Here is a 14012-nt window from a genome sequence, read left to right as displayed (position 1 = left end):
TTTTCGCCGGAGAGCTACATCAATGAGCCACCTATTCAGTTTTTGCTGCAGGCCTGCCACACATCACCTTTACGGCCGCAGTTCTACATAGTAGTTTCGGGTTGTCGTGTTCCGTGACTTCTGTTGAGCCACAGGGTGGTCCTTGCGATGATTGAGCACTCCCGAGTCCGCCGAGTTGCAAACTCGACGCATTTGTGCAAAGCGCTGGACCCTATCTTGTACACTCTCACCCTCAAACATGCCATTCAACAGTCGTTCGTGCGCACCTACTGAGGACGGAGAAGTGAAATAAGCGTCGAGAAGCAGTCAGAATCAACTTTGCTGAGAATGACTTGCTTTTCAGAGCGACACTTGTCTTTGAAAGCTGCATAACGACACTTCCCCAGAGTCTTTTCATCTTCCTCTGGACTTGCAGCTAGCTTTCGCTCCTCGCTGCTTTCATAATCTCTGGTACACGAATTGATGATATTATTCAATCTGTCATCGCACGGCATGAAACCATCCGAGAGATCATAGGAGGTGAAGTCTGGGGGACAATCCAGGCTGCGAAGTCCGGGAATTGTGGCGAAGGCTAAGAGTGTCGGGACGAGGGCGTGGTCGTCCAACAAGCTGTATGATACCGAAGCCAGAGTGAACACAAACTGGAATCTATCTTTCTTCATAGCACTCCGACAGCAGTTGTACGCAGAAAGGGAGACGTCGGGAAAAGTCGGTTGAAGCCAGTCTTTGGAGTATTGCAAACTGAGCGGTTCGCCAATGCCCTAGACATCTTCCCACTGAGTCAACAAACTAAGGAGATTCTGTTGCACTGGAAGGCTGCTTGGCCACTGATGCACCATGAAGGGAGTTTGAAATGCCCTCTCTTCCGCGACTTTGTCGGGAACATCACGTGAAGCATAGATAACGTCTATATCACCGAGCGGAAGTGGAAGAGTGAATTGATCAGGATAGATCGCCGAGGCACGAACTGACGCGCGCTCACTGGCAAGAAGGTGGCTGGTGAATTGCAGAAGCTCATAGGCGAGCGGAAGGTGTGCAGACCCTTCTGAGAAAGTCGAGAGCTGCATGCCATAATCCATGATAGATTTTGCAGCTGGATGAAAATCATGGTGTTGCGCAAGGGTCACAAGGCATGACCACGAAATTGTCTGCATCTTCCGAAGATGAGTTGGATACCAGACGCGCCTGGTTGACAGCGAACTGATTTCGCGCAAAAGATCTGTGCCACGAGAGTGAAGCCTCATAAACGATCAGCAAGCTGCGGAATGCAAGAGATGCAACGCCTCCTCTGTCCCCGCTCGACCCGTCAGGGGATCGGCGAGACAGCCGCTGGTGACGGCGTGAAGGAGCGCCTGATAGAGCTTACTTGTCAGACCCACGTTCCCAGTGAGACAGCGTAGATCTGTATCAACCCTGTACAACTGATATGTTACCCGAGTACCTTCAGGGGCGATGGTCACGCGGACATGGTGACCATTAGCAGAGTATGAGATACGTTTGTCTGGGATGATGACGGTGCGCGGATGCTCATCGGCAACTTGCAACTTCGGGCGCAAGATGAGTTGATTAACCAATCCCAACATAGTGCCAATAGACTGAATGGCATCAACGACCATGTTGCGCATGTGACGGGACTGCAATTCTCCATCTTCATCAATGAAGAACTCGAGGCCAAATCAACCTTCAATGAAGGGGTGCTGCCGGATGCTTTATTATATATGACCATGATGAAGCGTGAATCCTCCAGAGGACGCAGCCTCAGCTTGGAGATCATGTCCCACGTTTGACTGCGGATGTTGACAAGGGTGGCACCGCTGGAATTCTGCAATGTCGAGGAACCCGAAACAACAAATCGCAAGACCCAACTATCGGGCGAAGATTTCCACACATTTTCTGCTGCCCGAATCTCAATTTCGCTTGTGCGCAGGTTAAGCCAGTGAGTATGACCCACGACCAAGGTGGTCGGTAGGACATCCACGAATTTGTGGCTCGGAATGAGCTGGAGGATGGGTGAGTCGTGTTGGTTATGCTTCGCACAGATGATGAGATCGTTCGAGTTATAGAGAGAGAAAGACACCTTCGGGAACAAGCGAGTGCGTCAATAGTCTACAATATTAATGTCACGGACTCATCAATTCACTGATGTCAGAGTAACTACTAACCTGATGGTCACAGAGGTTCCCCCGTGTCGCATATTCCATTCCACGAATATCAGCTGGAACGACGTCCAGAACTTGTTGTAGTTGATAGGTGAGCACACAAGCATGACAATAGTGTCCATCGTGACAGCTTCCAACCAATTCCCTTCGACGCTCGCCATCAAATCCTCCAGTTCTCCGAGTAGTGCGCCAAGGAAGGGCGCGCTGTTCAACTCCTCGTGCCAAATAAGGCCGTTGTCGGACGAAAATGGGCCGACCTGTGAAACAGCTTGCGCCAACAGTAGATGGACCTCCTCACGTCGAAAATTGAGCGTCCTTGCACGGAGTTCACGTAGCACGTTCATCCATTGCAACCGTGGTCCACTCCGCAGGGCTCCGAACGCGATGAATTCGTATATAGTCATGTCCTCGTGACAATCTGCCTGATTGGCTATGACCTCGTTTGACGTGTGGGATGTCCCTGCAAGGTACGGCTGCAAACGGTCATATGGCCCCTTGGGAAGGAGGAAAGTGCATGGCTTGCTAGAATCACAGCGCTGTAATACACTGGTGGCCAATGTAGCCTTGAGTGTATCGAAAGGCTGGAATACGAGCCCATTGTTCACACAGACTTTGGTGTCCTGCGTAGGAATGCGAGTGTTACTGTAATGACACTTGGTAAATGGTTTAGCATTCGATGCCAAAGTCAGCCTCTGCCTTGGATGGCACTGGCAATAACGCTGCAACGCATGATAGCCCGGCAGCGTTATGAAGGTGTTAGTGTTTGAGATTTTTTCCTGTGGAGTACAGACATCAACGAGGACATGGAATGTCGTAGATCTCCACATGTCCAACGCGATGTGGCATCCTAGTTCAAACACCACTGCGATCGCCTCCTTTTCACCGGCTGGTAGTAGCCACTCGTGAACCGTAATAGTCATCGACTGCATCTCCTTTTCCAGTCGACACTTGGCACATTGCCTGGGTTTATGCACTTGCTTGCTACATGAGGAGACGCGGTATGTGTGCGATAAGCTTTCCGCGCACTTCTCTTTGTCAGTACCTCTCGCTGATGGTTTGGAGCTCGATCAACTTATCCTCCCGCTCACTTTGAGCTTCCGCCTCGATGCGAGCCTTTAAACTCTGCAGCTTGGGTGACTGGTAAACATATCACACCGCGAACGACTTGTTATCGTTGGTAAACGAGAATGCAGAGAGACAGCTAGACGCCTGGCAATGACGAGCTTTCAGGTAGGCGTGCAATTCCTTCAAACGATCAAGGCCAGAAGCTTTGCGGATTAAAAGACACTCCCAAAGGGTCAATGGGATTTCAGGGGAGTATTCTGCCAGGAGTGGGATTTGTCCAACAACGATCTTATCCATGGCTACCCAGAGCTCAAAAAGGGTGAGAAGCATGATAGATAAATTCTCCGGGTTTCCTTTATAAGCCGTAAGCGCTCTCGAGGAGTACGCAGAGGCGCACGCCTCAATCGAGACGCATGCGGAATCTGTACTCTGGAATGGAACGCGCGTCACCCAGTCGTCGATTCCTGAACTAATCGCGGTCTCGAAATCTGCGAGGGCAAGAGATGGTTCTGCGGTATGAGCAGCAACCAGGAAGCTAGCTTCGGCGTCAAGGAAATTATCGATTGTCCCACGTGTGTGGTGGCTGGGATTGAATGAGATTGCTTTGGGGCGAATGCTGGTCTTGCAAAGCTTGGAGAGGGTGTGAGTTCTGTGTGCTGGAGTCCAGACGGAGGGCGAGTGGTGAGCAGATCCAGAAACGAGACATTCAGAGTGTGGGATGCTGCATAGTATGTGTCGATTCCACCGCTCCAGAACGCCATCTTGGAACACAACATCTTACTTTCGCTGTATAATGTACACGAGATGAGTAAAGAGGAAACAAGACTCGTGTGCATACCATTGATCTACACGATACGTGCCCTCCACCAAACTTGACTCCTGCCCTTGCATGAAAAGAAAAGGCAGAACTTTATAAGATAGAGTATGGAAGGAGAATTGAGCCTAGCTATTCGCGTAATCATATAAAACTCTTTTGCTGCCCAGATGCACCTGCTGACCAGCATGACTGTTATAGACTCGACGCATCGCACAGAACGGTGATCACAAAGTAGATTGAACCTGTTCTTGCACGAATCGGAAGATGCGAGCAGCTCAGTAGCGTCGTGTTTGCATCGAGGAGCGTTGCAGCGAGGAGTATCCTTGCTCGTATCACCGAGGTCGCTCACCAAGCACTATACCCGAATGGAGAGAACAAGGTAGACTCCAAGATGTAGGTTTTCATTATCACGCTTAGGACTAGTGTCGTTGGCAGCCTTGCCCTGCTACGTTCGGGAATTCTGCTTGAAAGGCGAACAGCGTCTGTACCAGCGATGCAACTCGAATATCAGAGACACGGGTGCAGGTGTTGTACTTGTAGATTTGGCGAGACGAATCGTCTCATTGTTTGAACCTGAACCTTCTTGAGCACCAGTCGTCAAGGATGCCGAGGCGGCGACTTCGCTGATAGGCTCAAGGGAAATTCGGTGCGAGGGAATAGAGAAGACTGTAGAATCGTATCGGTTCAGAGAAACACAGGAATGCAGGCTTCCGGATGGTAGGGCTGTGTCAATGGGCGACTTGTCATGGTTGGGCGCTTAATCTGCACAGCCGGTGCTAAAGCCCTGAAGCGGACACGAGGCAAGGAAGACACACCTTGAACGACAACCTCCCTCCTGACCTGAATCTCCATCAAACGAAACGCTCACTCCGTTGCAGCTTTCATTTCGCATTTGTATTTATGTGTGCGAGTTGGATCCTGAGTAAGTGATGGACTCTGGGATTTAGTGGCAAAAGCTGAAATATCACCAACCGATTAAGTGAATCCTGAAACCAAAACCATGCCACATCTAGCCCCTGCGAAGCACAAGCACTCAGCGACAATGCCTCACCGAAAGATGGCAGTGAAGAGCGGCATCCACGAGATCCTAAGCCTTCCCAGTGGCCAGCAGATTATTATCTATTCATGGGATGGCTCACTCCGAGTCTTTGACTTGGAGAGGGGCACCCAGGTTGGGGAGGAATGGGAGGACAAATATATGAGACCGTGGCCCATAGCATTGTCGCCAGATGGTAAGACAGTAGCAACCGGGAGTGAGGATGGCGCAGTGAAACTGTGGAACGTCGACACGGGCAAGGTCATAAAAACATTGATGGGGCCCACAGATAATGTGGAGTCTTTGTGCTGGAGTCCAGATGGAGGGCGAGTGGTGAGCGGAACCTGGTATGGAACATTCAGAGTATGGGATGTCAAGAGCGGATAAACTATCCTTGGACCAATCGAGACAGGGATTGACAACGTGACCGTGTTCGTGGTTTGCTACTCACCCGATGGCAAGATGATTGCCACGAGCGGCGGGAGGGCCCTCAAAATTTGGGATGCCAACTCAGGCGAATTTCTCAAAATAATTAATGAGGGTTACTTTACGTGCCTGGCATGGACCTCGGATGGAAAAACACTTTTCACAAATGATCGACACAGCCACATGGACCGTTCTTGACACACCCATTCTATTTCACTATCTCCCAATGAGCGCATCCTCGCAAGCACAATCATACCTTCATAAGAATAGCGCGAACTATGACACCTCGAAACCAATCAACCCATCGGAACACCACTTCACCATGAAGAGTGGGTAAACTCTGCGACCTTTTCCCCAGATGGAAAGTTCCTCGTCATTAGCTGCCTCGCCTCGGACCACCTATACATATGGGACGTTTCCGCTATCGTCAACGAAGCTGGCCTTCCATCAGATATCGTAAGTTCATATACATTTCATTTTCGATGACACTGACAACGGATCTGCTCCCCCAGGTTGATGCTACACCACGACCAGCGCCAAAGATGAAATGTACTCCTCAAATACCTCCAGGGTTTTTTGACGATGCACTGCGAGAGGCTAATGTATGTGATCTCTATCTACTATTCGATACTTTGACAAATATATCGTCAGTTGCGTACTCGTCTATCCCAATCCCATGGGCCGCATAACCACCCCACTCCAGCACCACGTCAACGCACCCTCAGTCCTTTTTCCTCCTTTTGGCGCCGCTCCAAGTCACATGGAGCAACTGAACGCGACACCCAATCCCAATCCCGACCTTTTAGCTGGACTCGAGACCTAGCATTCGGCATACTACGCAGACGAGATGGATCGGACATTGAGTTGCGAGAGGTCGAGGTCCCGTGCACAGCGGGAAAGCCTGTGCGTTTTTTTGCTCTTTTACGGTTCTTCTTTATCACTGACTCCTCTTTGCGCAGAGATACTATCACGCCAGAAAGAAGAAGCCAGCTGCCAGCTCATCTCGAGCCACCAATGCTCATACCACGCAACAACCCAGCGGAGCAGCACAGAGCACATCGTCATCATCACAGCAATCACCTTCCACTACCGCTGCTTCGACATTTCCCGCAGTCACTAGTGCCGCAGGGACAACAGGAACACTCTCGCATCCTTATATCCCTGTTGCTGGATGGCGCGTTCGTTTTGTGGGCTGGTTGTGTTGTATGCCTATTCAGAACACAAGGGGTGAACATTAGTGACGCAGTTCCAACTACCGCATTGGCTACTAGAACGAGGCCGCAACACAATATCACTGTAATACAGGACACGTTTCTTGTTCCTTATTGTCATTTTCTATCGTTTACTACGCGACCTGGCGCGATCCAGTGGACAACTATTACAAGATGACTCCTTTGTCACCTGCAGACTCTCCCCCCCTCTAATCCAAGAATCTCAATTGTCACATTCAGATCGCTCTGGATCTGCTGCTTGAGGACGCTAAGACAGACAACCAGTGCATGAACAAAGGGTTTTCCTATACCGCCTTGTTCGCCACGGGGCTACCTCGCGCCTCCGCCGGACTACGTCCCTTTTTCGCCGGAGGGCTACATCAATGAGCCACCTATCCAGTTTTTGCTGCCGGCCTGCCACACATCACCTTTACGCCGCAGTTCTACATAGTAGTTTGGGTTGTCATGTTCCATGACTTCTGTTGAGCTACAGGGTGGCCCTTGCGATGATTGGGCACCCCCGAGTCCGCCGAGTTGCGAACTCGACTGCATTTGTGCAAAGCGCTGGACCCTGTCCATCTTGTACACTCTCACCCTCAAACGTGACATTCAACAGTCGTTCGTGCGCACCTACTGAAGACGGAGAAGTGAATTAAGCGTCGAGAAGCAGTCAGAGAACTAGAGGATGGTGTATGTCGCGTGAATTATGTACATTATCCATTCCTTGAGGGTAAATAAGACTGGTCCGAGTGACACATACGTATATACGGTACAGCATAAAGTTGAATCGAGATTTGCCAAATTATAACTAAGAAACAGAGACAATGATGAAATAAAGGGGGAAAAAAGAAATTTTATTGAACTTCATGACGCTGACTGAAAACTCAGCAGGTGCGATGACGGACTTTATGCAGAAACCAAGGAGCTACGATAGCGATGAAAAGTGGAATGAAAACTAGACCAGACAGCGACGTAAGGGATACATAGGGCAGGACGTCTTGAGGCAGAAGAGGGAGATTACAGCACGAGTAGGGTATCGGTGGCGAGCAGCGGGCATGGATACGTGTCGATGGCTCTAGGGTTCCAGCCCTGAAATTATCGCTGTAAATCGGCACGCCTATAACCTAGATTAGTGAAAGTTCAAAAGACAACTAAAGCGACGGGACGCACTCTCTGATAGTGTCATACAAGAACTTGTAGCTCCTAAGATTACCTTTCAAGCGACGAATGTCAAGGCTGTACGTGTCTTTCAAACGATCTATGCGTGTCAATTCGATTGAGAAGCGAACTTCATCCCCTGCGTCTTGGCTAGTGTCACCATAAACTGCCTCATGAGTGCCCAATTGTGAGTCGACTGGCGATGAAGCCATGGCACCAGTGTCATCGTCCATTGAAGCTTGGGATGGCGCCACGCCTGATACCTGGGAAGACTGCCTGCGCATAAGCAAGCCTTTGAGCATCCCTCCTGCCGACGATGAAGTCGATGGCACAGGCAATCCGCGCTTGTCAACCTGGTCATCAAAATTAGAACAATCTACAGCATCGACCGGCTAAACTCACCCCATTGGATGCTGCAGACCCAACCATCGTGAACGCAGCTAACCCATTACCGCTTCCACTGAATCCCAAGCCAATAGCACTGCTCTTCTTTCTCTTGGCACGAATACAGCGGTACTTATATTCACTCTCCGCTTTGAGATCAATGCCCATCCCCTCGAGCACCTGGCATACGTGTTTGATAACTTCGGGAGGAGGCCTCGTCGTGATAGTGGTCTGATCGACAGCGCCATGGTGGATACGCAAAACATCTTTCGGTGACGATGAAGACGAGAACATGCGTCCGGCTTTGCTGAACGAGAAGGAGACGTCTTGTGATCTGGATAAATCCGCATTTCCTCTTGAAGCAGGACTTGGCGAAGGATACTCTGTCCTACGAGAGGTAGACATTTCCGGGGAATCGTCTGGCACGTCCCTACCAGCCCTCGCGCTACTCTTCCTCCGGAACCATTGCATGACGTTCCGTGCCTTCGTCGTTGAGGCTGCCATATCGCCAGTAGGTCCATCCTGCATCTTACCCAGGGTGGGGAACACAGCAGTTTGCTTCTGAGGAGAGGTAACAGCAGAAGGAGGAACGCTCTTCTCGTCGTCCTTGGCCGGCGTGTCACCAGTAGGCGTCTTCTTCGAGAGTGATTTGATCGAGCGGCTGAAGGGCTCGACCATAACGGTGAGAGTGTTGCGCCGGTTCTTTTTGCTTGCCTCAGCATCAGTTATACTGCTGGACCCCCCTGGGCTGAGGAGTGAAGACTTGGACTGAGAAACTGGAACATTGCCGACACTGTTCTGCGTTGAACCTCTCCTCTCCTCTACGACAGAGGATCCCCCAGCAGCAGAGCTCTCCGACGGCACACGGGATGTGGATCCATTGGCTGCAGCTTGCTCGCCATTTGTACCGAAAATCTTGCCCAAACCGAACTTGTCGATGGAGAGACCTTTCCGGTGACGACTAGAGGCAGAGCCCGTTGAGCTGGTACCATTGCCTGTGTTGACCGACCGAAACGATTTGTCTTCCGTAGACATGGGGGGACTTGCTGGAGACACCGAGACGGTGGGCGTCCGATTTTGCGCAGCGCGTAAGGTCGAGGAAGACAGCTGAGATGGTTGGTTTCGTGAGGAAGGGGTACTGGCTGCAGGAGGAGCGGGAAGTGGTCTTGGACTCGTATTGAAGGAAGAGTCACGGCTGGACTTTTGCTTTGCAGGAGTACTGATGTTTTGGGTGGAAAGGATACGTTCTGAGGTACCCGTCTGTGCGCTGTCCTTCTTGGTGATAGAGTGACTGAAGTTTGGAGCTAGTTCCGGCGCTGGAGCACTGTGGTCGGCATACTCGACCTGGATTGTATGTCTATCGATTGTGCCTTTCTTCTTTGCGGAATCTGGTGGGACAAATGACGGAGGACCGTTACGCGAAGATAGAGCTCCTTGAGAGCTGCCTTCTCTACTGCTCCTTCCAGCCGATGGGGTATCATCAGGCTTGGAAATGGTAACAGGAATATGAACAGCGTGCGAAGACGGTGCAAAAGGATCATCATCATTGGACGATTGTACTGTCTTCGGCATAACAATAGCAGAAACTGCCCCTTTCCGGGAAGCGGGAACGGCATTGGGGGGAGAAGACGAGGAGTAAATGGACTGGTCTACTGAACTGTCGTAAATCAGCTCCGGCTGGCCAGGAGGGTTGTCTCTGTATGAGTGGCTCCTTGGCGGTGGTGCGGAGGTAGCAGCACTGTTTAAGATGCCTTCAACCCGTGCGCTTTGCGTCCGTGACACCTTGGCAGGATCTTTGGCTGCAGCCGCGGCCGCGGCCTGCCTCATCTGCCTTTGGTACGCCAGTCTCCTCTGCTGGTGCTGTTCCATTGCAACGTGCTCAAGGTCATCTACGGTCTTCTCGAAGAGGTAGGAGTACGTTGATAGCCATGGATGTGCCATGATGGACCGCAGATCAGCACGCCGTGTGGGATCAGGCACCAGCATCATAGAGAGGAGGTCTCTGGCTTCCGAGGAGACATAGTCGGGAAAAGAGAGGGGTGTGTTGACAATGTATTTGTATAACAGATTAATGTTATCACCGTCAGGGTTGGCAGGGTCATCGTCAAAAGGAAGATATCCGGCGAGCATGGCATACAATATGACGCCACAGGACCAGATGTCGACGGCAGAACCGACGTAGAGCCCTTCTGAGATCACCAGCTCTGGAGCGGCATAACAAGGTGAACCGCAGCTCGTCTGCATGAGGTCATCTGCGCGATGTTCGAAGCGATTGGCAAATCCAAAGTCGGTGATAATGACATTACGGTGGCGATCGAGAAGTAAATTTTCAAGCTTGAGGTCGCGGTGAACGATCTTCTTTTGGTGGATGTACCAGACGCCCGAAATTAGCTGAGAGAAGAGCTTGGCAGCATCTTTCTCTTTTAGATACCGATGGGCCAGGATGTGATCAAAAAGCTCGCCGCCGGAGGCGTACTCGAGAATTATGCCGATATATTTGTCAGTTTCGATTACGTCGTATAACCGAACGATATTGGGATGCTTGAGGGTCTGTGGATCGACAGTTATCGGCATCATGAACTTGAATCTGGAATGTACGGAGTTCTTACCCGAAGAACCTCAATCTCACGTTCCACCTTGGACATCCGCACAGAAGTGTCTATGTTGCCCCGCCGTATAAGCTTGACAGCGACTTCTTCCCCCCATTGACTGTGTAGCCCCAGCTTCACTTTCCCGAACTCTCCTTCACCAACAGTTTGAAGTAAGATATAGGGTCCAAACTTGGGAATCGTGCGCCTTGGGTGGGCTGCAGTATACGCCACAGCAGCTGGGTGCGAGTAAACGTCACGATAAGCAGGTTGATCTTCGGCTTGCTGCTGCAGTTGCTGCTGCGAAGAGACTACTTGGTGTGATGCTCTTTGTCTCCGTGACGTGGACTGTGACGTGGTTACAGGTGATGGCTGCACAGACACAGACACAGTACGGGAAGTGCCATGGTGTCGAGAAGGACCTGCATAAGAATTGTCTGGGATTTGAAGACTGTCCATACGAGCGAAGAGAAACTAGTAAAACTCGCAGTCAGACTTTGTAAATAGTTCGACCCGAAAGCTGGCCACTGTTTACAGATACATATAAAAACAACACAGCCGCGTGGGGATTGCTGGACTGCCCAAAGGTAACTTAAAGGGTAAAGGAGGAGGACTCACAGCTTCTTCTTATACCCACTTCTGATAGTATGAACTGCGGCTCAGATCTTTGGTTTTAGCCAGCAGTTACGAAGGATGACAGGATGGGTGATAGATGCAAAGAATGTTGATATTCGAAGGCTTGAAATGAGAAGACCACGCGCGACGGCGTGGGAGATGATGGCACACCTGGCATTCCGTTGATCGTCAATTGACCATCCTAAGAAAAAAACTGATTTGAACGAATTGCTCACCGTCCGCTGAGATCTGGGGTATTCTGCTACTACTTTTGCGCTGTATGAAAACAGCGGAAAGACAGACGACTGGCAAAGAACCGAGAACGCCGTTCACAGCCTACTGCTGTAAACTCGCGGTTAGCGGTTGTTCAACTTTTCCAACACCGCGCCGGGATCTCGGCATCTTGTCATGGGAGTAAGAACATCCTTAAATTTAGTGAATCTGGTGAGTGACATGTATGAATTTCGCTTTTTTGTGGTGGCCACCACTCTTCGTATGAAACTTCTCATGAGCTTCATCAAACGCTCAGTTCCACTTTACCACCGCTCGCGACTGCCACTTTCAGCTCCTCCTCATCTAATGCTGGTTGAACCCACTCCTTCAGGAACTTGTCCACCTGCTCTGGTGCACGCCCGATAAAGGTTTGCGGTTCCAACAGTTGCTCTAGTTCCTCATGGATAGGACTAAAATATGGGTCGTTTCGCACACGTGCGATGAGATCATTCTCGAGACCGAGGTTCTTCACTTGGTGTGCCGCTTCGTGAGAGAGGACCTAGTATCATGAAAGTATAAGTATGGTTGCCACAACAGCGATATGATGTATAGAGGTCATTTACTCTGATCTTCTCATGAGCTTCTTGCCTATCGCCCCCCTTCTTGACGATAGACATTATAATATTTTCAGTCGCCATAAATGGAAGTTCTTGTGCAATCCGACGCGCGATAACCCTTGGGTACACAACGAGGCCCTCACAGACGTTTTGTAGCGTCGAGAGAACTATATCGGCCGTCAAGAATGCCTCAGGAAGAGTTATCCTTCGGTTTGCACTTGCCGTCGTCATGTCAGCATGCAACCCACAAATCCATGATGATCAGGGTTTACCTGTCATCGAGTGTCCGCTCAAACCATTGTACACTAGAGGTCATAAGTGCATTTTGATGGAGGACCATCAAGTGCCTCGAGAGACTGCACACGCGCTCCGAGCGCATCGGATTCCGCTTGTACGCCATTGCGGAAGACCCTATCTGCGTTGACTCGAATGGCTCTTCCACTTCCTAACAGATAACCGTCAATCACGGTCGAATCGCATCGGCAGGATATAAGAACACCTTAAGGTTCGCTAGCAACCGCAGATCCGTCGCGATCTTGTGCGCTGTGGCGCCGAGGGACGCGAGAGGGGCAAGGACGTCAATATCTATTTTCCTCGAATACGTCTGCGAGGTAACAGGATACGCGTAGTCGAACCCGCTGAGTTCTGTCACAAGTTTGTCCAGCTCTTCCACCTTGTCGTGATCGCCGTCAAACAAGGTCAAGAAGCTCGCTTGTGTCCCGGTGGTGCCTTTGACCCCACGGAATCCGATGTCGTTGCGTGCCCGTTTAATGTTCCTTAAATCCCATAGAAGCTCCTGCGTGTGTAATACGTGTTGAGTCGCATCCAGGTGTTTAATATAGTAGACCTTGCACCTGAATCCACAGAGTAGCGCGTTTGCCCACAGTTGTAAGCTGGGCTGGTTGGAAATGCGTGAATCCAAGCGTAGGCAGAGCTCTATACTGCGCAGCAAAAGCCGAGAGTCGTGAGATTACAACAGCAAGTGATTTAAGGAGGAATGTCAAGCCAGTACGAATGAAAATCAAGTCCGCATTACTAACATCGAGTGTGAGCCCAAGTCACAGCGGATATGAAATCCCGACACTTACTCTGTCACATAGCACGACGTTGCACCGAGGCTGAAATGAGCGCACGTTCAGTAAAGGGCGGATAAGGACAGTGACATGACATGCTGGATGATACCTGCGGCAGCAGGTGCAACTTGTCCGAACGTATGAACATGCGCCATGACATCGTGGCGACGCTTCTTTTCCTCCTTCGCAGCGATATCAAATTGCTCTGGAGTAAGGTCCTGGCCGCATTGAAAATGAGGTACGTAACAGTGCAATACTAATCTATTCACCCACCAAATTGCTCTTCATCTGTTCGAGTGCCTCATCTGGGATAGGAAGCCCGAGCTGCTTTTCAGCAATTGCAAGATTGAGCCATAGCTCTCTCCATGTTTTGAACCGATGCTTGTCATAAAATTAAGCAGGAGTTGCGATAGACGGTGCGATCACATACAGCTGGGGAGAAGAGATGAGCCATTTCCTTGCTGGCATATCGGCTATCGCAGATGTAAATCGGGACGGAAATTGAATGAGTGAAGAGTGAAATACCTGGAAAGAGGAGTCTGATAAGTTTCGTACGCCTCCATAGCTTGAACAGTAGCGTTTCAGTTTGCGGCTAGATTTTTGTGATGATCCAAGATCAAGATCTTTGAAGGATTTTAGACGTAAGCACG

General features: G+C 50.4%; 6 protein-coding genes across 6 annotated transcripts; 1 reads left to right on the top strand and 5 right to left on the bottom strand.

The window, feature by feature from the left end:
- Positions 1-500: 500 nt before the first annotated feature.
- DFJ58DRAFT_397190 (uncharacterized protein) lies at positions 501-1350 on the bottom strand. Its single transcript, XM_041380195.1, has 2 exons — positions 983-1350; positions 501-907 (listed from the first exon to the last, which is right to left on the bottom strand). The coding sequence occupies exons 1-2, from the start codon at positions 1242-1244 to the stop codon at positions 762-764; spliced, it is 408 nt and encodes a 135-aa protein (XP_041243608.1). The 5' UTR covers positions 1245-1350; the 3' UTR covers positions 501-761.
- Positions 1351-1732: 382 nt separating this feature from the next.
- DFJ58DRAFT_610880 (uncharacterized protein) lies at positions 1733-2842 on the bottom strand (the record flags this gene model as incomplete). Its single annotated transcript, XM_041380879.1, has 2 exons — positions 1733-1865; positions 2259-2842. Coding segments are annotated over 2 exons (717 nt in total), but the record flags the coding sequence as incomplete, so codon positions are not given.
- Positions 2843-3308: 466 nt separating this feature from the next.
- On the bottom strand, positions 3309-3985 carry DFJ58DRAFT_883966 (uncharacterized protein; the record flags this gene model as incomplete). Its single annotated transcript, XM_041394602.1, has 2 exons — positions 3309-3840; positions 3894-3985. 2 exons carry the CDS (start codon positions 3983-3985, stop codon positions 3309-3311), a joined length of 624 nt encoding a protein of 207 aa, XP_041243606.1.
- A 1848-nt stretch (positions 3986-5833) lies between these two features.
- DFJ58DRAFT_789853 (uncharacterized protein) lies at positions 5834-7040 on the top strand (the record flags this gene model as incomplete). The annotated part of the gene is made up of 4 exons (XM_041390241.1): positions 5834-5959; positions 6016-6105; positions 6155-6406; positions 6463-7040. Coding segments are annotated over 4 exons (747 nt in total), but the record flags the coding sequence as incomplete, so codon positions are not given.
- Positions 7041-7394: 354 nt separating this feature from the next.
- Positions 7395-11639, bottom strand: DFJ58DRAFT_397076 (Pkinase-domain-containing protein). Its single transcript, XM_041380194.1, has 4 exons — positions 10866-11639; positions 8275-10806; positions 7885-8225; positions 7395-7831 (listed from the first exon to the last, which is right to left on the bottom strand). Exons 1-4 carry the CDS (start codon positions 11301-11303, stop codon positions 7810-7812), a joined length of 3333 nt encoding a protein of 1110 aa, XP_041243604.1. The 5' UTR covers positions 11304-11639; the 3' UTR covers positions 7395-7809.
- A 226-nt stretch (positions 11640-11865) lies between these two features.
- Positions 11866-14012, bottom strand: DFJ58DRAFT_789841 (L-Aspartase-like protein). The gene is made up of 10 exons (XM_041390240.1): positions 13888-14012; positions 13793-13835; positions 13636-13743; positions 13462-13580; positions 13378-13407; positions 13144-13324; positions 12789-13085; positions 12562-12734; positions 12296-12506; positions 11866-12231 (listed from the first exon to the last, which is right to left on the bottom strand). Exons 1-10 carry the CDS (start codon positions 13923-13925, stop codon positions 11977-11979), a joined length of 1455 nt encoding a protein of 484 aa, XP_041243603.1. The 5' UTR covers positions 13926-14012; the 3' UTR covers positions 11866-11976.

Source organism: Suillus subalutaceus, assembly GCF_016647625.1.
Source record: "Suillus subalutaceus strain FC151 chromosome Unknown DFJ58scaffold_57, whole genome shotgun sequence".
Classification (NCBI taxonomy): Eukaryota; Fungi; Basidiomycota; class Agaricomycetes; order Boletales; family Suillaceae; genus Suillus; species Suillus subalutaceus.
The sequence above is the reverse complement of the archived record's forward strand: the minus strand, read 5'-3'. Positions and strand labels throughout refer to the sequence as shown.